The sequence below is a fragment of the Hetaerina americana genome, unplaced genomic scaffold (assembly GCF_022747635.1).
Source record: "Hetaerina americana unplaced genomic scaffold, ioHetAmer1.1.p SCAF_12, whole genome shotgun sequence".
NCBI lineage: Eukaryota > Metazoa > Arthropoda > Insecta > Odonata > Calopterygidae > Hetaerina > Hetaerina americana.
Genome location: NW_027286292.1, coordinates 9,851,632 through 9,877,409, shown reverse-complemented (window position 1 = coordinate 9,877,409; position 25,778 = coordinate 9,851,632). Strand labels below are relative to the sequence as shown.

Genomic DNA, 25,778 nt, shown 5'->3' with positions numbered 1-25,778 from the left:
TACTACTTTCCGGATGACCCTCGTAAAAAGGAGGCAGGAAAAATTGATTCAAAGCATATTGATCGGAAGTGGGTTGAAGACTGGGATAGAGGGGAGAATGTTAGGAAAACGAGCAAGGGGCAGGAGGAATAAGATAGGGGTGATGGACGGAATGAAATGGGGAGATAAAGGGGGGCTTAAAATAAGAGGGGGGGGAAGAAACTCCAATGGCCGTAATAATTAGTCACACCTCTCGTCAGACCAATTGTTGTGTTGGTTTAACGGGAACCACCAGAACCACTGGTGGTTTACGGGAAATTAATCCGCGTCAGGGACCAACACACAGCCACACGCACACTTTCTTGACTGGAATCCTTCACGAGGCTGTGAGACCCCGTTAAATAATTTCAGGTGGAAATGGAATCCTTCACGAGGCTGTAGAGTAGACCCCGTTAAAGATGCCAGGATATTCTCAAGCACAAACTTTGTGACTGGCACAGACCAATCACACACACAAGCACTCAAGAAACACACACTTAAAAGGGCCAAACTTCTGAGAGAATCTGGACACAGGTATTGAGCGCAAACGAGGCGACGCATACCCTCTGTGCGGCTGTGTGTGGTCCCTGACGCGGATTAATTTCCCGTAAACCACTTAAGAGGATATTGTGGTCGAGAGGTTGTGGTTGGTCCCTGACGTGGTTCCCGTTAAACCAACACAACAATTGGTCGGACGAGAGTTGCGATTAATTATTACGGACATTAGAGTTTCTTCCCCCCTCCCATTGTAACTGAGAGGCCGTAGAGCTCATTAATTCTTGCTAAAGAGGGGCTTGATATAGAGTAGGATGTCGGATTGTGGTTTTTAAGGACAGACAAGAGGATTATTTGGTATTTGTGTCCATCCAAAACTTACAATAGCCAATAATAATACCACTTATAATATTAGTCCTGGAGAGTTCCGGCCCGGTATATCAATTGATCCGTGGTTCAAGTCCCGGTCACGGAGACTTTCTTACGCTTGTGTTCTGCTCAATTCCACCTTCCCCGCCAATCCTGCGTTTGTCCTTAATATGTACTCCTATCCCTTTCCCTTTTAACTATATCCATGCGAATGAATATACTCGCATGTTCACCTTTTAGCGGTTTGTCGGTTTTGAATGTGTGTGTATGTATGTATATATAGGCGTGTGAAATTCAGACATCAGGAGAGGTAGGCCAGGCCCTTTCCCTGTACCAGTTACGGTTTCCCATGAAGATCTGGTACCCGAAAAATCACATAGCTTGGGTGGAGCTGTAGGTGCCAAAGAGGCCTGTCCGGGAATAGAACCCAGGCCCTCCGGTCAGTAGTCCAATTCCTATACCGCTATATATATATGTATATATATATATATATATATATATATATATACACACACTAGCAGTACTACTGTTTCTTCTGTGGAAGACGGAGCTAAATTCCGTCGAAATTATTAAGAAATAACGTGTTTTCTTTTTATGTGTTCTTATATTGTTTGTTGCTGTCCAATTTATATATATATATATATATATATATATATATATATACACACACATAAATATATTAACAACACAGACGTCGATGTTTTTATTATATTTTGTTGCATACACCCATAAAAATTCCGAAAAAGGTAAAGGCTACATCATGTGAGGACTATAGGACAATAAGTTTGATATCCCACGAAACTAAAGTTGTTCTCAGAATCATAAACAAAAGGATAGAGAGTAGGGCAAATGATTACTTCGGGGATGATTAGTTTGGGTTTAGGAAGGGGAGAGGTACGCGTGATGCCATTGCAGTAATGAGATTATTAATCGAGAGGAATATAGAACACAACCAGGAGGTATTTGCCTGTTTCGTAGATTTCGAAAAAGCGTTCGATAGAGTGGATTGGGAAAAACTAATGAGTATATTGAAGAAAATAGGAATAGATTGGAGGGACAGGAGGCTAATCCGCAACATGTACATGTCTCAGACTGCTCAGGTACCAGTGGGGAACGGGGAGTCCGGATGGGCAGTGTTAGGAAGAGGCGTAAGGCAGGGTTGCACATTATCACCGTTGCTGTTCGACCTGTATGCAGAGGAAATGATTAAAGAGGCATGGGAAGAACTGGAGGGAGGAATGAAAGTGGGCGGGGAATTCGTAAAATCAGTTAGGTTTGCTGATGACCAAGCTTTAGTTTGTCAGTCAGCCAAGGGGTTGCAAGCATTGCTTAGTGAATTGGAAATTCAGTGCGACAGGTATGGGATGAGAATCAATATTAATAAAACAAAGGTTATGCGATTTTCTAGAAAGAAAAAGGCTAACCTAAACATTAAAATAGGAGGGCAAAAACTAGAGCAGGTAGAACAGTTTACGTATCTCGGTAGTGTTTTGGACCAACACGGTCAAAGTAGTAAGGACGTAAGGAGAAGAATAGCGCTAGGCAAAGAGGCCTTCACAAGGAGGAGGGAGTTGATGACGGGGACGTTGAGTAAGGATGTTAAGAAAATACTCGTAAAAACTTTGATATGGAGCGTAGCTATGTACGGCGCGGAAACGTGGTCATTGAAGCAGGAGGATAGACGTAGACTGGAGGCTTTTGAAATGTGGGTGTGGAGCAGAATGGAGAAGGTGAAATGGACAGAGAAGAAAACAAACGAGGAAGTACTTGGTATGGTGGGCGAAGAGAGGGGTTTGTTGGGAGCAATCCTATGGAAGCAGGAAAAGTGGCTGAAGGGGGTATTGACCGGCAGCGGCATGTTGAAGACGGTAATTGAGGGGAGAATGTTAGGCAAACGAGGAAAGGGAAGGAATAGGATAGGAATGTTGGACGGGATGAAGGGAGGAAGAACGTACTCAGAGCTGAAGAGGGACCTGATGTAGAGTAGGATGTTGTGTTTTGCTAGGGGCCACAAATTATTCAATTAGTAATTACGTCCATCCAAAAACCTACCTTAACCGGTAGATTACCTAATAATAACACCCATAAAATTTGTGTGTAGGTGTTTGCCTGTGCACACCCATCAGTTTCAAATCAATAATTATCAGATTGCGCACCACGTTATTTTTTATAAATTATTGCGCGCCGCAGATGCAGCTCCCGAAGTCATGACATGGGAGATTTTATGGCACGCCAAAAATGCATAAATACCACTGCCAGCCCATGGAGTTCTCCCCGTGGGCGATTTATTTTGACGCCATATACCCCGAATGTGCTCCCCAGGGAGGCATCCCACAAATCCAGTTGCGGGAGCGGAGCTGAAGGGGCAAAGGGGCCAGCGCTGCCACGTGCAATCCCTTCAAGGATCGGCACAGGGGGCATTTCCCACGTGCGCTCGCACCAAGAGCACCCGACATTGACGGGGTGTGAGTATGGCTCAACCAGCGCAGTTTCAATTTTTTGTCACACTGTGACCGAAATGTCAGCCATTTTTTTGGTGGCAAGACGCGATTTCCATGAGTTTCCTGTAAAGCTCGAGTGGGATTATCGCAAATAACGAAAAAACTTTCAAAGAATGTCTTCAATTATACCTAAGGGCGCGCCGGCGTATTGGTTTGAAAATTCCACGGCATCTTGTGCAAGATGGCGTTAGGGACATGATATCATGGGAAATTTTCGATTAAAACCTGAAATGGGAAATAGGCGCATCATTATATCCCCCTATTCCACTAATCTTCATATCCCCCGGCAGAAAGGCTATTCATCCTACGTGGGGTACATAAAAAATGAGTTTGTCGAAAGCAGTAAAATGGCAGGTTGTAGAAGTAAAAAAATCTTGTTCACATTATCGGTTAGAAGCGAAATATGATGATGGTATGAGATCATGTGCATACATGTTGTGCTAAGCGGCAATTCTAAGTTTGGTGGACATAGGGCACTGGAGGGTCATTTGTGGCTAAATAGGAGGGTTAGGATGAGGAATATGGGGGTCAAGAAACAATAAGAGTATATGGTAATGGAAAGATTAGAAAAGCACGTTACGCTGATTTGTTCAAGTTGAGAGGTTGGAGGAGAGATGAATCACCAGCCGGATATATAAGCTTATTGATATTGTGCACGTAAACTGTAAGAAAGGAAGGAGTGAACCAAGAAAGTGATCGAAGAGAACCAGCAAATGATGCTGGAAAGACGATTTAAACAAGAAAATTACGGAATGAAGTTTAAGAACCAGAAGTGAAATTAAACGTAGTGTGAAAGTGAAAGAAGTATGTCAGGTGAAATGGGTATTAAAAAAATTAGTAAAAGGAAGCGTGTTCCCATAGATAAGTAGCTTAAAAATAGGCTATTTTATCTTTCCCTAGCCCAAAAAGAAACGGCGTGAATGTCAAGCATGTAACACGAAATGAAGTAGAAAATTAGATCAACTTTATTTTCCAGTAAATTCCAAGAGTTAAAAACGCTGGCTACGCTAAGTGCACGTACTTTCTGTGGGCGTTATCGTCGAACATCAACAGGAAAAATGATTACTTAAATTGACTTGCTTGAAAACCACTTTTCCTTTACTTCTAATTGTGGTTTCACTTGCCAAAGTGAGGTTCGAGATAGCACGCACGGGAATGTGGTGTGAGCTGATAAGGTACCTATTCCTTCGATGCAAATATTTCACTCCAATCATTCCCATTTTTCCACTACAACAATCCTTACATATAATCTTAGTGCCTGGATGGGCTCCTAGACTTGATTTTCCAATTTCCGCACACCGCTTCCTTTCTAGAATAATTTTTTTTACTAATTAGCGACATTCCTCTGCGTACTGCTTATTTCGGATATTAAATCTGATTACGATAGGGCAAAAATGTGGATGTGGAACCGATTTTTTCCTTGCGTCTCGTACAACAATGATCCTGCGAAACTCGAATGGATTTTCACCGTTGAGCAAAGAGAAATAAAATAGCGAGGACGTTCTCCCCGTGGCCCAAGTTGGGTAGCGCCCTGTTTCGCTAATCAAGAGGTAGTGGGCTTGATTATCACCAATTAGTTAGCCAGTTTTCCTATCACTTCAGCCTTAGAATTTGCGATTGCCGTAGCTGTAATTTCCATGCTTATAAGCCGATCTAAATGGCCAAAACTTGGCTGCGTTTCGGATTATGGCTAAATTAAATACGTGAAACTTTAAAAACAAATTGTATCTCTCGGTATTCTTGATCGTCTTTCAAAACAGCTGAGAAAGAAATGGATGAAAAGAGGAAAACACAGAGAAACCTTAATCTATAATCTTTCTCCATAAACACTTCGGACCTGCACTTTGAATTATGTTCAATTGCCATGAAATGTGGGTCGGCTTACGAAATACGCGTGCAGATGTTGAAAGATGATCACAGAGACGCACAGTCCTCTGACATGGAGCATTAACGTGTAAATCCAGTTCAATATGCGAATCGGAACTGGTTACGTGAGACAGATGGGTAGGGAAGCTTTAAGAGGAGAGTCCTCAGGAGAACTGGGCATATTTTTTTATTCAACAGAACTTTCCAATACTTGCATACACATTTCAAGTGACATGAAACACGTCAAATTTCGCACAGCTAGGCCCAGGTTTAATATGAAGACCAGTTTTCCAGGTAAAAATTCGACAACGATGGCTGCTATTTCCTCGGCACCCGTCAGTCGCAAAATTCCATAAAAACGACCTTACCGCGAGGGGAAGACGAAACTTGCGTCGGACCTGGGTCATTATGTGATCTGCGTTACGTGGAGCACGAATCCCGGTACCGAAGGGTCCATTAGAGCAGGCACTGAGAGAGCAGCCATGTAAATCACTCCCGTTTCGCCGCATTAATTTTTCTTTCTTGAACTACTTCACGCAACTCCCTACCAGACCAGTCTTCCTTACGCAGCATCAAGATAGTGGTTCGGGCACGTGAGGGGATCGAGATGGTGCGGGGGCTAACGTACTGGCTTCCCACCCAAAGGGCGCGGGTTCAAATCCCGGCGGTGTTGAATATTTTTCAGAGGTATCTCGATCCCTACTTGAGGTGTTTTGTGGAGGGCACTTTGAGTGAGTACGCCGTCCGTCGGATGGGACGTTAAACTGCGGACCCCTTGGCGCCTTTCGTAAAGAGTAGGCTAATGCCGACGCCGGGTTTCTCTCCACCCTTCATCCTTTCCTATCCATCCCCTATGGCGCAAATGACCTTAGCTGTCGGTCGCCTCCCCTCAAAACTACTACTACTCGGGCACGTGAACTTTTTAAGTCTGCCATCTTTGGCGAGGTGATTAACATTTGAATACTTCTCCTCCTTGACGAATCGTGTTAAAATCAAACTCGTGAGAGCGAAGATGAATGGAATTGTGACTTGAACCGATTTTAACTTGCTTGGTCTTACAAGGATTCGGTAAACGTAACCCCAAAGAGGAATGATTCTCGCGAATGTAGTCTCAGTTCGTCGAAAAGAATTTGGAAGTATTTCTTTGTCTCGCCCACGGGACAAGGCTCTTCGGCCTAAAGGCGCAAGCTGCGGTGCTTGCGATGGAAATTCTGATAACAGTGCAGGCGGGCGGTTCCTTTCCCCTGCTGCATGCGGATTTCCAGGAGGACCTCGTATCCGTAATACCAAAGCTGGGAGAGGGTATTCAGAGGCACCATCCGGATTTGAACCTGGGTACTGGGGTCAGCAGCTCTACCACTACGCTACCACGCCGCTGAGATCACAACAAGGTTGCCGTGGTTTCTTTTACCTTTCCACAGTAGAGTGATAGTCCTCTTATTTTCTGGGATCCTGATAAGGCATTTCCAGCTTATCAGGTTTCTGGAGGGACGAACCACCAGAGTTCACAGCATCCGTGCGGAAGGAACTCGAACTCGCAACCTTTGGGTTGGCATGCCAGTTTCTCAACAGACTAGCTCGGACATCGTTCATGACGAGGTAACCACGTTTCAGGAGAATTGCATGAGGAAAAAATATTTTAAATCGTTCAGTCCGAAAATATGCGCAATATGTGAAATATTTTTATCAGAATTAAATAATCCGAGGGGATGGTGCTCTAGTATACCATAAATCTCTGCCTCAGTCCTGAGATCGGGTAAAGGGTAGCTAGATGTTCAAAGAAAGCGAAAATGCCGAATGGATGCAGTGTAAAAATGCTAACTCGCTCAAACTTACCAAATTGTATTGATAAAAATGGGGAGATATAATCTACACGGATCCTACCAAATGGTAGTGATAGCAAATTTAAATATATAAAATACACGGACCAATACCTTACGGCAAAATTAGTTCTATTTGTATGTTTCGGACGTCATTTTTGATTCAAGGAAATACTCAGAGTCATTTTCTGCCGGCATAAAAACCGCCTACGGATTAATCCGTTCCGTAATTATCTTGCAGCAATTTCCCAGACCGTGTCCCGCAAACAAGATATCTTTTCATACAACGGTTAAGTTTACGAAAACACTGGGTAAGATCTCTTGAGAATAATAGGCGTTTCGCGAACTGCGATTCATATAATGGAATGGAAATGCTAAAAATGATACACACTCCTGAAAGCCTTACGGACTGAGGCCTCAGGAGATAAATCTTTTCTAAGACGCTTAAATACCACACATTCCTTCTCTTTTTAGCTGTAAATACCAGCATTTATCAAGGAACTGGCAGGAGGGAAAAAGAAGCAAGAGTATGTGTGCATGCGTGTGCGTGCTTTTTTCCTCGCGTGCTTCGGTACAATTATATTTTTTTGCCTTTTAATCGGTGATTGAAAACCAGGTTCCAACTTCATTATTCAATAAAACCTAAGCCCATTTACTCTAATGAGACAGCTTTTAGGAGTTGTTCACCGCATTCCAAAGTCGGCGGATAAAATATTTATGGTGGAGTTTCAAATATTTATTGCACAATGTTCGGCGTCCCATTCAAAGCATATTGAAAGTCATTCGGAAATTACATTTTCCAATATTCTCCCACGGTTTTCGTCAATTTAAGTATTGTGTTGATTTTAAATTGAAAAATTATTTTGGGAAGCCCGTCACAATTTTCAGATAACCCCGTCGGTGTCACTCGCAGAGCTCGGCTCGAAAATGCATTCATCTTGAATGTTGCTCTCTCTAAAAGACAAACCTTTCAAAATATTCACCTGTTAATCCTCTCGGAGAACGACCCTATTTCATGGTGTTTAATAGTGTCATCCCTGGAATAAGGGATACAAAACCATTGACACCATTACCGAAAAGATATGAGGCGGGGATGGTGGAGGCAGAAGAGAGAATAGGTTCCAAGCAAAGAAAATGTGGTGCTTCAGAAAAATAATGAGGGTCAAATAAATGGCTGGAGTGAATAGCTAAGAACGAAGAACCTTTTAACAAGATTTTAATTTTAGCTGATTTCCTTCTGTTGGACCCTGAAACATGGCATTATTGCAATTACTGCCGATCGGTGTTGAATATACAAATTGCTTCGGTATAAATGATAATGGAAAATGGAGGGTTTCTCCCATCACTGAAAACAATTAAGAAATTACACGTGTTGAAGTACCAACAAATATGTTTCAGAAGGTCATTTATCTCAGAAAACAGCTTCCAAATTGCAACAGAATTGCATATCGCAGCATTTAGATCTTGAATTGAACTTGTTCCCATATTTACGCCGCAATAAACATTCTAATTTTTAGTAAATATGCAGCTGGTTTTCATTACATTTCCCAATTTCCCACGTTTCTTATCTTCTTACCACTCGTAACTGAGCAGTGTCAGACACGTACAGATTGAATTACCTCCTATCCTCCAAATCTATTCTTATTTTCTTCAGTGCATTCATTATTCTACACAATATCAAACACTATGAGATATCATATGAGCAATGCGCATCTCAGTCGATACAAATCGATGTCGCAAGGCCCTACCACTCCCTGCGGTAACATGGCACCACCTCATGAACTGATGCGCATTACCTCATCTTAGAAAAAGAATATGAACCAAAGGAACATTTATCCCTTTAGGCATAACCGCGTTTCAAGGCTCGAACACTCGAGGGCGCTCCGCGAACGCACTTGATATCCTGGATCCTTCCTTACGGGTTCGTGTTAGGCACGCCTCTCCTTTCAACTCAAGTAAATACTCCAACATCCTAACATTCATCCATCTTCGCGTCATGCACTCCCGCCGGCAAGACAGAACAGATTCCTACACCCGGAGAAGGCAATCTTCAAGACTGACGTAAAGTCACACTCACAAAATATTCACGAGAAATTTGCTCCGGGGTTATATCGCATACGTATTATCCAGAAACAAGTTTTCCCGTTAAGGACGGTTATCGAAAAAATATAAAGCAAACAGTATTCATGTAACCGAATCTTTTCACGAAATTATTTCCCCTTCACAAAACGCGACGGTTTTTCTAAAAACCCAAATTGCATCACTCGTTGATGTAAATGGATTCATATTACTGCGAAATCAATTCACCCAATGGCCTTCCTGCCATTAAACATTGCGGTTAAAGTAATCTTAAGAAGAATATTCATGGTCAGTTCGGAGAAATCAGTGTACTGAGCTTGTCAGTCAATGAATGTCACCAAAATAATGTCTGCTAAAAGTCTTTTTCAATCCCTATGACTATTATTTTCAAAACCGAAGGTTGAGAGACGTTCTTCTAGGCAGGCGTGACAATGTTGCCGCAGAGGAAAGAACAGCCACCACGTAAGACATCCTAACATTACGAGAACGAATTTGGAATACTTAGGAGATAATACGACTCCATCGAACTCAACGTACAGGCCGTTTAAAATGCCGCTCTTCCGCTCCACCTCGCGTAGCGAAAATTAAAAATTAAGTCATTTTCCACAGTTTTATTGGGAAGCGGCACGGCGTATTTCGTTACACTCTAACATATTCATGCGTGAAGTTGCAAACTCGCACACATAATTTATATCGCTGGGGAAGAGAGAGACGAGGGTCATGGCGGGCGGTGGGTGGGCAGGAGGGAAGACTCAAACCCACCTCACTTCCCCTCTCCCTCACATCCCCACCTTCACCTCCCTTTCTTAACCCCGGCCCTCCATTTCGTCACTAGCTATATAAAACATATGCACGCTTCTAACTTTGCTCATGAATGTGCTACGGTGCGGTGAAAAGTGTCGTCGTTCCGCTGTCCAATAACTGTATGGTAAAATACAGGGGTTAATGTTAACTATGGCTATGAAATGCCTACTTCCAAAAAGTCACACTTGACTTCGTTAATTTTATATCTCTGCCACCCTCCTTTATCATTCTCTATCACGATCTCCAACATCCTCTTCATATTTCATACAACCAATTTCACTCTTTTTTCCGATATCTCCCACAGATTGGTCTCTAGGATTTTTTCGCTTCTCAATCCCTCTTATCATCTTACGTTCTCTAATCTTAATTGTCTCGGTCCTCAAATCTTAAAAACCTTCTATCACCCCTAGTCCTTCTACCCCGGAGACCATGTTTCATGAAGTACGTCTGTCCCACGAATATGAAGTATGATTTTACCCGGCGACGGGGACGGCTGGAGTGGGCCGATTTGTGGTGGGAGATCTTGGGAAAGCAATGCGATCCGCATCAGTTGCCCATAGGTCGTTACAGTGCGTGATTCGCTGCTAGACTGGACCCGTTCGAGGGTCGCGCCACGCATTCACGGTATCACGTCCCATTCGGCAGCGATACGTGAAAATTTGTTCCGTTGAGATCGGGTTCGGAGACCAGGACCATTGTTAAGGATGCTTACAGAAATGAAGCAATGTCCCAAGGAACGGTTTGCCACTGGTGCAAGCTGTTCCTGGAGGGCAGAGACGAGGTTGACGACGAGGAACGCCTTGGACGTCCATCAACTTCAGAGTGCGACGAAAATGCGCAAAATGTGAAAAATATGCTCAATTCCGATTGAAACTGAAGTATCGGAATGTTAACAAAAGAGTGCAACATTCCGAAAACTACAGCGTATTACATTCTTACAGATAATGTAGTCATGGGAAAGATGTGGGCCGAGATGGCCCCCAAGGTGCTGTCGGAAGATCAGAAGGCTGCTCGTGTGACAATATTACGCGATTTCTTGGGCTGCTGTGAAACAAGTCCGATTTTTTTAGATAACGTGGTTACTAGTGAAGAGAAATGGGTCTCACAGTACGATCCCGAATCCAAAAGACAAAGATCAGAGTTAAACACAAAGGTTTCCTTGCGCCCGAAAAAACAAGGATGAACAAGGCCCGGGTGAAAGCGATGCTTATCTTTTCCGACTGAAAGCGCGTTATTCACAAAGAGTCTGTGCCTTAGGGACAGAGAGTGAACAGTACGCTTTACGTGGAAGTCATCGAAAGGCTGAGGCAAAGAGTGCAACGCATCAGTAAGGAGATCGTTGCCAGCTGGAGGTTGCACTTAGGCAAATATATTTATTGAAACATCGAGTCCCTTTTATCTTTTCTTCTCTCTCTTTTTCCATTGATTTGATTCAAGTGACATCGTCAACGTTTCCGTGAAGAAATAGGTCTGCTAGCAAGGGAATGACATTACATCATGTAGCTACATGAGAATGGATCGAGGGAAAAGTTCCAATTCAGCACACCTCGCTTTCCCTCGTCGCCACCTAGGGTTTTGGGTATTGACGGGCATATTGACGAACGCGGCAATATACCATGACTCTTGTATACACCGGATTAACGCAACCTCCAAATACTTCCTCCTCTACCACGGACTGCTTCAATTTCCATTAAACTGTCAGTAATTACGATTCCTCTTGTTCGAAATTCACGGAGAAAGGCAATAGTTTACTTTCAATGACAAATCATAACTTCACAAAAATTATTTTCGATCGACTAAACAATAAAATTCGGTTACCATGCACAATACGCATCAAACCTTTTCAGAAATCGTTGCAGGAGAAAATGTGTATTTTATCTAAAGGTCACCGTAAACATTCGATAAGTGTGCCAGGGTACGCGATTTTAGCGAATAAATATCGTAAAATAATTTCGTCAAATAATTGCAAATTATCCAGCTCATTACCGCAATCGCGTATGATATAACTGAATACTGAACAACTGAAACAATTCTCGAATAGCCATATTCAGACGAATTAGTCGTTTACAATTCCTTCAGAGTTCGGATTAACAATACCCTCCTATTTTTGCAAAAGTCTTTCGTTAAGGAAATTATTATCCTAATTACATTTAGTAAAATAGGACCACCTTTACTCAATACGTGAAAGCTCCACACTTTCTAATTTCTAATCTTCAACCAGGCTGTTTGACTTGATATTTTATGTTAATTCAGCATCTTAATCCTGTTTCATATGACTTGTTATCATACGTATCAAACCTCTCACACTGATTCTGCAATTCAATAACTGCAATCCTCTGACTGACTAAGCTTGAACATCCGCAAAACAAAATGACTTCGTCTCCGTCTTAATTCAATTATATTGAATATATATACATATATATTAACTTCTATTTCTTCCGATGAAGACGGAGCTGAATTCCGTCGAAATGATCAAGAAATAACGTGTGAGAGATCTTTTTATGTGTGTTCTTATATTGTTTGTTGCTGTCAAAGTTTGTTATTCAACACTTCCGTGTTACTTCGACGAAATCATATATATATAAATATATATATATATATATATATATATATATATATATATATATATGTATATATATGTATATATATATGTATATATATATATGTATATATATATATGTATATATATATATGTATATATATATGTATATATATACACACATATATATACACATATATATACATATATATATACACATATATATACATATATATACACATATATATACATATATATATACATATATATATATACACATATATATACATATATATATACACATATATATAATATATTTATATACATATATATATACGAGAATATAGCGGTATATATATATATATATATATATATATATATATATATATATATTCCGCTAATACGTTAAAAAAGAACAGGCGATAAATAGGGTCTGTGTTCCTCACCACTCTCAATCACTGCCCATCCCATTTGCTCCTATCTGCCCCTAGTCCGGTCTTCATTACGCTGAGGTTTCCAAAATGTCGCCTATTCATCCAGTAAGCAAACATCAATAGTATTCAATATTTTCATTTGCATCAGCTCGTTTCCATCGCTAAATGCATTCTCTGAATACACCACGCTAATAAAAACATCATTAAATTCCCTTCTAATAATGTCCTCGTTATGGCTATGATATCCAGCATTTCCCTCTCCTTCTATTAGTCATTCTAATATGTTTACGTAGTAATCACTAGTCATCTCTTGCGTATAATAAATTAACCAATCTTAATTAATTATTAATCACTAAAAAGTCACAATATATATCCGAAAATTCTATGATAATTTTGGCGCTAGGGACCATTTATTTTAAAATAAACGAGAAATGGAAGAAAAATTACCGCCACGCTAATCCGGCCTGAAAACAATCAGGAGATGACCTTTTTCATGGAAGGGGTGGTTGTGATGATGCGATCAATTAACCAAAAGCCATTCTCCTAACTTGAATGCATAATTCCGGCTCGTGGTGATCATAACCGCAGCAAATCTCCAAAAAAATGCGTGTTATTATCATAGGTATTCTACTGTTTAAGGGAGGTTTTGGATGGGCACAGACTGAACAACGTTACATTTATTTGTCTCTCCTAACAAAACGCAACCTGAAATCCGAAAATGAAATAAAACCCTTTTCAATTCCGCATACTTCCTTCCTCTCTTTATTCAGTCCTACGAGCCAATCTTACCCCAACCCCTTCTTAGCTTTCTCACCTTTATCACAGTTTCTATCATCCCATCGTGTCACATGCTCTATCTACATCCATCTTTCCCGTCTACTTTCGGTTTCTTAAAACAATCCCCCCTCCTGCGCACCAATCGGAGGCACTTCTGCGTTTGTTTTCTTGCAGCTCATTTCACTTTTTTCAAATGCGTATATGACAAGCAAAATTGAAGCGCGTAAATACCAGCATTGAAAAAGAATTAACTGTTTGCTTATATCAGAATAACCTAACATTCCAGCGGGAAAAGGAAACGATTGCTGCAATCCGAAATCACGTTCAACCCCACGATTAAAAAAAATCGCCAGCATGAAGGTCGACGAAGAGCACGCCACATTTTCTCCGGTGATGGAACTGGAAAATTTTCGTCTCACGGGGGGGACGGGAACGACTCCGGATCGTATCCCTCACGACTCCGGCCCATGGGGAGGAGGATGAAACAATAACACCTCGAGGAAAGACTAATGCACGGGAGAGTTGGGGAGAGTCGGAAGCGTGCGCGAATCGAAAAATGCGCCCGGCGGCGCGGAGGGAACGCCTCGACGGAAGCCAATGGCATCCCAGACTCCGCCCGGTCCTGTCTGCCATGCGCGTCCCCGCCGCCGTCCCCGCCGCCGCCAGCCGCCACTACCACCCACCCCGGTCCCCCGCACACCAAGGAGTACACACATTCCGCATCGGCGTGGCGGGGCACACACGACCGGGGTCGGAGGGCCACGTTGCCATGTGCGTCGAGGTGATCACGGAGTTCCACCTCAAGGAGGAGAAGAGCGCACTGGTGAGTAGGAGAGCATTCCATCCACCCCCGTCCCAAACAACCGTCACGCCTCCCACGAGAACGGGGAGGAGCGCCGACCCCTGCCCCCCCACCGGATATGTCCCTGTTCCGCTGGCTCAAAAACGATCAACACCGTCCGTTGCGTGAGCAAGGTCTGCCACTCCCGCAAGTTCACGCCGATATTTTGACTGTCGCCGGAGGCAGGATAGTCAGTCGCGCAACTTCTAGGGTCGCGGAATATACCCACCCTGCTCGCCTTTTTTGATTCGGGGGCGGGCTAGACGAAAGCTGGATTAAGGGCTGGCCGCCACTACATTAGGCGTCAGGCATTTCCATAGCGCTCGACATGAGAGCGGGAAGAGCGTTCGGGGGTGGGGAGGGTAATTGGAGAAACCCGAAGCAATTGGCGTACATCGCTCCCCATCGAAAAGAAATTGGGAAGTGTGCAGTCTAGCCCGAGCGAGGAAAATATTCACGTGGCTCACATCCCCTCGCCACCGATGGGAGATTATTATTTTTTCGACAAATAGGCGACGACATTGGCATACCCTCTAAAATCAAGTAAATTGATAAATAGGGGCCGCGGAACTCTTTCTTTTCAGATGTGCATTCGAGAAGTGGGCAGAAAAAAGAATAGAAGTTATTGCCCCAGCCCTCCGTTCACGGATATGCACAATAAGCTACGTATAGGTAATACGAATGTCAAAAGGATAAAAAAAACTCACTTCTCTCCCTCCCTATCTCTTAACATAGTAATTAGGCCGCAGTGCGAATCGATGACCTCGTCAAATATAATCCCTTTTTGCTCCCTCTCACCAACGCCCTTGAGTAACGTCCTACTAGAAAAGTAAAGGAGGGATTAGAAGGATCCGAGTGAAAATGTTATACATTTTGTTTAAAATGCGCCAGAAATTTCTTCGGGCTCGTCGACTCTCCTAAATGAATCTACCCACACACACACACTTCAAGGGTGCTCCACACACAGGATCTCTATTTCAAATTCCTGCGGGTGGAGTCGGGTGGGCTTGGGGCGAGACTTCAGATTGCGAATGAGATGGCGTTCTCGGGTGAAGAGAACTTGAGTTAAAGGGAGAAATGCCAAAAGGAAATGAATGCGGACTTCTGCACCCTAGCTAGCCCCGTTGAGAGAGAAAGATATTTTCGCGCGAGGGAAGGACGGCCTTCAGCTACCGTGATAGATACCTCAGCGCGCCAAATGCTAATGTACATCTCGCATAATCGGGTGACCCGTGGAAAGGTTCTCCTTCGGGATAAGAGCGAACAAATGCCTCGACCTCAAGGGGATAACGCCCTCCCGTCTTGCACTTAGGTGCGCAAAACCACTGCCCACACCCAACACGGTAAACTTCCCTGGGACCAAAGCATGAACTTACGTACGTTCACGAGACCAATCCTTTGGGAGAAACCAATGCGAGGAACTAAAGAAATATTGTGGCTCAAGGCACCAAGGGTCACATTCTTCCGATACGGAAATAATTTTTTTTCGAGATCGAAAACTCGACGATGAAGCCATTACAACTTGCTGAAAGAATAATAAAAGTTTTACACGCTTCAATTGGTTACCAAAATATCTTCCGCACACACAAGATCATTAGTCATTCGGTCTCTTGGTAACCCAGAGGGCAGAGGCTATATTGCGAAAATATACGATCTTTTCTCGCAACATCACCACGAGGATATTTCATTTCAACGGCTCCCAAACCACGCCAATAGTGAATATATATTTCTACCTCAAATATTTTCCCTCGAGAGAAATTCGCCACGTTTAATGTTTTATTAAAAGACTCTCTTGAACATATCATTATGGTATTTCCTTTAAGCGCGACAAAATTTAGTTGAAGATGAAAACAAATCCTTCCACTCACAGCAATATATTTCGTATTATAATTAACGGCTGAATAAAGTAAATACCCGCCAGCTTACAGTAGTAAATGGACTCTAAAGGCTTTTCCAACTACTGAGGCCTTCATAAAAAACAAACTCGGAAAAAGGCCGACATGCGAAAGCATGACAGCCACACCGAAGGACGATTTGCAAATCATGATCATAAGGATCAGAGCAGTTATTTGCCATTTCAATCGCAGGGAATATATACCCATCCACTACTTGGGCCATCCGTTCCTATATCTTTGGACAAGTTTAAAGTTTCGCGAGAGCACCCCTCTTCAAAAAATAAAACTTCCCCCTTCACAATCACCCTCGAGGGAAGCGAATTGCCCGGCCGGCGAGGTCCTCGCCCGACGCCCGGCATTTGTTCACCCGCGTCGGAGGGCGAAGGCTCGAGTGGCGCCGGAGAGAGGGCCGAAAGGGTCAGAATTTTTGCGGGACGGAGAGGACCGCCGAACCACCCCTCCCCCTCGCCGCTACCCGGAAGGAAGGCCCCGAGCGATGACGTACCGAAACGAGGCAGGGTCCTCGGGGGGGGCCTGGCCACTTGCCGCCCGCTCCTCTCCGGGGGATTCATCTCCGAAGTCCAACACTCTTAAAAACTCTACGTGGTCCTCCGCTCTCGGGATCTCTGGGAACACTGGCGGGCAGCGCGCACCGCTCTTGGGACACGGCACCCCTTGCGGAGGGATGGGGGTGCCGGACGGGCGGGAGGGGAAGGGATGAACCAGCCGTGGCACGAGGGGGAGGAGCACCGTGGGGCACGAGGGTAGAAGGAGTTGGACCCCACGCGGGGGGTTCGCGGCGTGGGCGGCGTGGGCGTGGTAAGACGGGGATGGGGGGCGGGTTTTGATCGCCGCCCCCGGTCTCCTCCGCCTACCCGCCACCACCCCCCTCCCAGCGTCCGCGCGACACTCTCCGGTCGGCATTTGGGTCAGAAGGGAAGGCGAAATCGGGCGCGGACCAGCCGGCCGGCCTGCCGCGGCCTCGGCGGGGAGCGAAGCCCGCTGTGTCGAGGCCGCGGCGCGTATTGATTCCATTGCGTTCGTGCGGCGTGCCCAGAGGGAATTGCGTTTTGGAAACGGGAGAAGTGGGCCACCGTTCCCTCTCTCATTCCAGCTTCTCTCCTTTCTTCGCCTGCTCCATGGCTGCTCCGCTGCTGCTCTTAACACTTCGCCCCGTCTCCTCCCTCCATCTCTCACTAACCACCACCCCCCCCCCGCGGCTCCCACACTCCCCCGCGAGAGCCAGCGTGCGGCGAAAGTCGTTCGTGTGTGCGTGTGCGCGGGGTGACTAGTGAGACTCGAGAGAGCGAGTAGGTTGTAGGGGAGTTATGTATTTAGAGTGGAAAATGTAAATCAAGTTTCCCTCAATTCCCGAACGCTTTCTAGTTGCGGATGAATAAAACTTTTATTTCCCAAGACGGCGTTCCAGAGGAATCTTAGGAGCTGGATCGTTTTGACTGGCTCAGCAGTCATTGAGGTCATGTCGCACCTCCAGGAGTACAATGACGCAAGTGTAAATTCGGCCATTCTGAAAAATCGCGTTTTCTCGGAAGGTTCAAGAAACGAAAGCAGAGTTACGATAAAAGCGTGCGAAATTATGCATGATGTATGTTTTTTGTGAAGCGCAGCCATAATTTCGTTTTCTCGCCTGAAAGATAAATGTTTTTTGCAAATTGTCACGGAGAAAACATAGATCATTAAACTTTACATATGCATCGTCGTTTCGAAACAGGTGAAATGGGTTTTCTTTTAATAATTACGGTGTTTAGGGAAGGCTGTATCGTGATCAGGTTAAAAATCATAGAATTACGTAGTTTTATTACATGCAATCTTACTGTGCAATTTTCATGGAAACAAAGCTGCCTTAATCGGAAAACAATGAATTTTTATTAGGAAAAGCATAACTACATTTTAATATGATACGATTACTTGACAGATTAACTAATTTTAAATATTTCGCTTTCTTAATCTATTTTTGAGCTTTTTTGTAGATTTTTTCTACTTGAATTTTGAGCTGATTTGTAAAATTCTTAAACAGTAATACTCATCGTCTGTTAAGTATTCACTCTAATTCTTTATTTATTTATGAAAACATGTACCTTTTTTATTTGAAGAACGACAACTTGCTGACCCGTCTCAAGTCCTAAGCATTTGTCATTTTTTTTATTTTAGATTCCAAAGATTAAGTGCCAATTCGTGTTTATTCCCTCCAGGAAATATTCTAGATGCAGAGAAGGAAATTTTATTTTTTTACCTGTAAGACGCCAGCGAAGGACCAGTGCAAAAATAATCGAAAAATCAGCTCGAGAGTTGTAAGTCATTCATTTCCTTAATGTTAACAACAGATACATACAACACTAAATATGTACTTACGCAAATATTAAACATTTCTTCTCAGAGTACAACAAAAGTTTACTAGGTTGAATAACAGTTGCAATTTTTTCTTAGTTACAGGAATGATTTTTACGTCACAAACGAAGATTTTACGCATTTAGTGTTCAAAAAATTAATACTCAGTAAACATTCTTTTAAGGAAAGGAATGATTTCAATATCTGAAGGAATTTCGTTAACTCATTCCGGGAAAATTAATCAAGTGACTATACGGAATTTGACACCCGAATCATCGACCCACTGCTATTTTATCACCAACCTTAGCGGATAGTCAAACATCTAATAGCTAAATACGGATACGAAATGTCTAAATAAAGCGAGCAGCAAAAATTAATTTTTAATCCACCATATTCGATAACGGAAGAGCATTGAGGGAAACTTTCATCTATATTAATGATCTTAACCTGCACCAAATAAATTCTTCAATATTTATATTTACTCTTTGAAACAAACTGCACACTAATGAAGCAACCACGTAAAAAAATACATTCTCATGTAAGCTCAAAACTCTCGCCCTGTCGAGAAGGTGAACTCGGAGCAATGTGTCTGCGGAGTTGTCACGATTTAGTTATGTTTTGTGTGCCTCGACGTAAAGTCCTGCGTAAATACTTCAAAACCCACACACCTTACAACGTCGAACTACATTCCTTTTAAGGTGACACCGCGTCAAAAATTGTGAGTTGGTGTGACGAAAGAATCCGGTCGCCTTCAGCTGCCCCAGTTCAAAATAGAAAACAAGATCCTTGGCGAGGAAAACCAAGATTCTAACGTGCCCATCACTGGAATGAAAATGGAGAAATGAATGTATAGCTCTTCTTCCGAAGTCGATAGTCCAAGTAGGGGAGAGGTCATTTCGCCTGAATTTCCAAGTCACCCGGTTGGAAACCGCACCCTCCACTTGGCTGGTGAGCTCCCGGTGCACCGCCTGCTGTTCTCTTTATTTTTTCCTGCTCTTACCATATCTTTTCGCTTCGTCTCGCACGTTATCATATTAAATTGCATATTATTTTGAACATTCCCGTAGAAAAGAACAATTATTGCAAAGAAGATGGAATCCGACGAGAACGAGGCGCGGCTGCAAGAGACTGATGAAGATAGAATTGACGGATTGGATGATTAACTGAGGGATACCACGTACGGCAGAAGAAGGGAGAGGTTTGAAGAAACTAATGGGAATAATAAGGGGTAACCTAATCAGACACATTCTGAGGGACAGTCGTCTGATTGGTAATGTCTTCGGAGGAAAAGTGAACGGGAAGAACTACACAAGTAGATCCCAGATAACAATTAAATGAGAGATATCAAAGAGAAAGTCGTTTGAAAACGTACATCGTTTGTATTAAAAGTATCGAGAAAATGTTCGGAAAATATATTTATTTCAGATATTGCTACGCCTCAAGATTTTCCAAAGCCTCAAATTTTACATCCCTTGAGCTACGACACACTTTTACCATCGGCTTTTCCACGACTCGATGGCTCCCTGGTAGGCGGACTCCGGAAGGTACTTATGGGTACGCGTGCAAGCTTCTTTGACGGCGGTTTCCTTTGAGGGAGGATTTCACTTTTGGGAATAGGAAAGAGTCTAATGGTGCAAGGACGGGACTAAGTGCGTTGGGGAATCGACGCGATGCTGTTGCAGAAGATCTTCGCCAGCAGACACTCGACTTCGCTCTTGGTCTTCCGTCAAGAACTTTGGGACATATTTAGCACAGATTTTTCACATAGCCAAATTTTCAGTGATCATGGTGTGCACTGTCATCTTGTCAATGCCAATACGATCTGCGATCATGCGCACACTTAACCGACGGTCTGAAACCAGCATTTCACGCACATTTCAGGAAAAATGTTTACCGATACTTTTTATACAAACCCTGTATGTACGTAACGTATTGTATGAACGTCTTGCCAAACACTGTAGTCGAAATCATTGCCCAGTGGTGGGTTCGGAACACCTACTGTCTATCGGGCCTAGGGTGGTCCCATTTCCTGATTTAAATTTATAAAATACTACTTTTTACAAACTCTGAAATTGGGTACCAATAGTTCCCATTTTCAGTGTTTCGGACGTAAATGTTCACAATTTTCTGTACTAAATGAACAAATACTGAAGTTTGCCTCCACTGCGAGTCAGGTTGCTAGACGTACCTGATACGTCACTTATGAGAAGACAACAAACTACAGGCGTAACATTCATATGCATTCGAAACTTTTACCAAGTTTCTAAACCCGCACTTGGAAACGCATTAATTCAGTTTTCGTGATTTACAATTTGAGCAAATATATAATTGTTGTTCTTATTTGTTACTTGTCTTAGAACAATTATTGGTTCCTGGTGTTCAATAGCGCGATTATCCCAAAGCCCAAAAATGAATACAAGTTATCACCCCGAATATTGGTTTGGCAGGTGGGAGTTGATCTCACCTATATTTTTACGGGCGCTTCATCTATTAGGCCGGATCGCAACTACCATCACAGTTATCAAGGTAAAAGCTGGTTTGAAAGGCGAGGGTGAAGATGGGTGGAAACTACGCCCAACGGCACGTAAAATCAACACATCAGAGATGGGAGGCCAGGGCCATTTACTTTCTCTGTTCCTCTATGGTTTCCAAGGAAGATCTGGAACCAGAAAACGTCATACAACTAGGATAAAGCTGAGGGTGCACATTGGCGTCACCAAGAAACAAACCCGGGCCCTCTGGTCCGTAGCTCGCTGCTCTATCCACTACAATAACATGGCCCTCAATAATGAATAGCTGTCTCAAAATCCATCATGACCCAATCTATTTAACTAACCTATCATAACCCAAAACAGTTTTTAATCTGGCCACTCTAATCGGGCCCCGCAATGTTCCAAGTTTATTTATTTATTTTATTTATTTTTATTTATTTATTCAGTATAAGTCCGAAAACAGCACATTTTGGCCTTTACATCGAACTATTAACAACGATAACAATGGACACATTTACAAACACCCAAGCCCTAGATGAAGGGAAACTCACCCAGGCGGGAATCGAACCCGCGACCCTTGGAATGGCAGACGAGGACGTTACCCCGCCGCCACCGGGGTCGGTTGTCCATATACTACCTTGATCAAAAAGTTCCCGGAATAACCACCGTGTGGCGCTCCCATCGTTCCGATTTGAGTTCTGTTTTTTTTGTTAAATTGGTACATCTGTTGTTGATATTCCCTTTAAATCTTAGTGTCATAACTTGACATTTGCAAAAGTTACGTAGCCAAGAGTACATCTATCTCTGTGTGTGTTGGCGATTTTTTACAATTTCAGAAATGGATTTAAATTTGCAACAACGAACTTGTATTAAATTTTGCGTAAAAAACGGATTTAGTGGCGCACGGACGTTGGAAATGTTGGAAAAGTGTTTCGGCAACGATTCTCTAAAAAAAACGGTCGTTTACCAGTGGCACGAGCGGTTCAGAAGTGGTCGTGAGTCAATCGAAGATGATGAACGCAGTGGCAGACCATCGACATCGAAAGTCGGTGAAAAAATTGATAAAGTAAAAGAAATGTTGGTCAATAACCGCAAATTAACCATCAGAGAAATAGCGGAGGACTTGAACATTGCCTATGGATCCGCCCAAGACATTGTGGTTAATGATTTGGGTTTCCGTCGTGTAGCAGCAAAGTTGGTGCCAAAAGACCTCAATTTCATGCAAAAAAGAGACCGTGTTGACGTCGCAAAAGACATGATTTGCGAGGCTGAATCCGATCCCACATTCATCAAAAGGATCATTACTGGAGACGAGACGTGGGTTTATGAGTACGACACGCAATCCAGACATCAGGCAAGTGAATGGCGTTCACCAAATGAGCCGAGACCAAAAAAACCACGTCGTTTTCAGTCAAAAAAGAAGGCAATGCTGACGGTTTTCATGGATTACAACGGTGTAGTGCATCATGAATTTTTGCCAGAAGGCCAGACAGTAAACAAAGAGTATTATTTGGGCGTTATGAGACGTTTGCGTGAAGCAATTCGCCGAAAGAGACCAGAAATGTGGGCAGAAAACTCGTGGATTTTGCACCATGATAACGCACCGTCGCACAGTGCTATCATTATTCGTAATTTTTTGACGAAAAATGCAACAAATACCATCCAACAGCCACCGAATTCACCTGATTTGGCTCCCTGTGACTTCTTTCTGTTCAATCGAGTTAAAAAACCATTACGGGGAACGCGTTTTAGCAGCCGAGAGGAAGTAATGGAAAAATCGCAGGAAGCACTGATGGACATACCGAAAACCGAATATAAAAAATGTTTCGAGGATTGGATCAAGCGCTGGCATAAGTGTGTTGCAGTCGATGGGGATTACTTTGAAGGGGACAATATAGATTTAGATGAATAAACTTGTATTTTTAATTTTCTGAATAAATTCCGGGAAATTTTTGATCAAGGTAGTATGACGTCATGCACACCACGTGACGTCGGAGGAGGCGTTCCAGGTCGCACAGGAGGATGGCTCTGAGTGCTTGGTCAGAGTGTACGTGCTTAATTTTATTGTATTCGCGAAAATATATCAGGAACCTATCAGGAGCCAAAGGCACTGCATTCCAGTAAGTGAGAGCTTTGAATGGTTCTGGCAACATCAGCCAGGCAAATTTGAGGATCGTGTCAAAACTTGATAAGAAAACGTGTGACTTAATTAAAAGATGATCTGACGATGCAAAGACCAGCTTCTCGAAAAGGGGTTATGTAAGGGGATAAACCTTTGATGGGACTGTTTCAAACTACGTTGAATCTCCGAAGAATTCCAAACATATTTGTGGAAAAATTTATTAAATTCAATTTTTAAACATATCTTTATGCAAACTTTAATGCTTTGTGACTTTTCACATGCTCCTTAACCATTAAACAGCTGTAATAAAGGTAACCATCTGTAGCAAACGCCATTTGAACTGATCGGAATTCCGCTACTTATTTCAGTAACTTCGTGCAGGGTTCTATGGTTCTCTCCCCTTGGAATTCTTTTCCCTGAGCCCACACAAACCAGCTACGACTCACCTTAGGTAGAATCAAATGGGGAACGGATAACCTCTGCCAAACAAGAAACAAACAAAATACGTATTAAAGGGAATCTAAAGGATCCAAGTGCATAAAAAACAGCGCTACTCGTCATGTTAAAGAAAAAAATCAAAATAAAAGCCAGGGGCACTCTGTAAAAGTTCGTAGAGATGATTAAATATGGATTTTAAAAAATTCCCCAAAATAACAGGAGAACAAAATTATTTTTACGTTTCTCTTTTTTGCAATGAGCACTGAAGAAATTTACACTACTGAAACGAAAAATGAACCCACTATCATTTTCCAGCACGCAGCGAGGGCCGACAGATTGGCATCCAAAGGTCCAGCTCCGATTGATTCGTTTGATGCTGCGAGAAAGATATTTTTTGAATAGAAAAGTGCAAGACGACGCAAGAAATTTAAAAACAGCACTCCGCACATGACTGATTACGTAGCACGCCACTGAGGACGGATACAATACACTCCCCACGGCCACCACCTACACTCACTCGCCCCGCGCACGCCGGCCGAGAAATTTCCCCGCCCCCTTCCCCGAGCCGACGACCCTTCCAGGGGAAGGAAGTGATTCGGGGCGATAGGGGAAGTCCTACCCGCCCCTTGGACCCTCTCAACACTCCAACACCCCCCCCGCACCTTTCGCCACCTCACCTCCCCTACTGAAGCGGCCCTCGAGGACTTGACGCGTTGGGCCAAGATTATGACGCACGGGGGTGGGGGGAGATTTCATGGATGGGGAATAGGGGGGGGAGGGTGGAGAAAAAACAAAATCTCTCGAGTGAAATGAAGGAGCACCGTCCCCTCGGCGTCACCTGGGCACGGCGTGGGTGGGTGTGTGGAAGGGGGCTCGCTTTATTTCCCCTGTACATAGGTGCCATTTATTTTTGGCGTGTGTTTTGCCAAAGGGGCATCGGAGCGGGGGGGGGGGGTCAATTGCTCTCACAAAGGACAACATAGCTGTACGAAAGCGCGCGAGATATCCGCTCGCGTACAGGACCGTGTAAGATGGTGCGATGAGTCGAATGCGACCCCCGTACGCCATCCGACTGCGATGTGGAAGCAACGATTTTAGTGGGGAATGTACGAAATCCCGGTTAAACTATAGGCTCTCCTCCGTCAGTTTGTCGAGATACATCATGACGATATGTAAAACGATCAAATCCAATACACTGTTTCCGTCAATATCGTCGATCTATCTATCTAGTCGACGTGGCGGCGAGACGGGGGGAGGGCGATCGTATATGTCAAATTGTAGGTTAACCTCGAAAGAAAATGCGAATTTTGGATGAGCGACATTACGTCCATTTTAAATGAGGACCCTGAAAATCAGAACCTAATCAGGGGTGAAACGATGGACGAGAATACAAAGAAGCTAAATCTAACCGCATAGCAACAGACATTTTTTTCCATATCACGAATTTAGGGTCGGGGGTAGGAGCAAATAAACGCACGGTAACCTCATATGGAAATTTCACCACGGCGTTAAATCAGAATGCGACATGAAATGGGACATCGATTTTCAGCGGGAAATTAATGCACCTAACCACACTTTTCCGATATTCAATTTGTAATTCACTACGGTGTTACCTGATACATGTTGTCCGATGCTCAAACGCGATGGTAAGACAACCCTCAAACCGAGACAAACAAAACTACAAAGTATATCCCACTATACGAGTATAGAGAGGCGGATCCGGTGGGGGAGGCCATGCCCCCCTTGGGAATTTTTTTAGGCCCGAAACAATTTTGAATACGTACTGCCTTCAATCATTAAAATCATCATCTGCTGAGGGTTGAGTTGCGGACTCTAAATTAGTATGGGAAGTTTCAAATTTAAAATAATTTTCAACTTTTTTTGTAGGAGGAAATGTTACATAATTATTTTTTGCTCGGATATGAAAATCTCCCTCCCC

General features: G+C 43.3%; 2 protein-coding genes across 2 annotated transcripts in view; one reads left to right on the top strand and one right to left on the bottom strand.

Moving 5' to 3' along the window:
• Zw (glucose-6-phosphate 1-dehydrogenase Zw) overlaps positions 1–25,778 on the bottom strand; it is a 168,240-nt gene that overhangs the window by 79,791 nt on the left and 62,671 nt on the right. The gene's annotated exons all lie outside the window — the stretch shown is intronic.
• Positions 14,441–25,778, top strand: part of Tmem43 (Transmembrane protein 43) — an 87,883-nt gene continuing 76,545 nt past the window's right edge. The window contains exon 1 of the mRNA XM_071582652.1: positions 14,441–14,525. Within this exon, the coding sequence (XP_071438753.1) occupies positions 14,472–14,525 (54 nt within the window). The 5' untranslated portion in view covers positions 14,441–14,471. The remainder of the gene's footprint in view (positions 14,526–25,778) is intronic.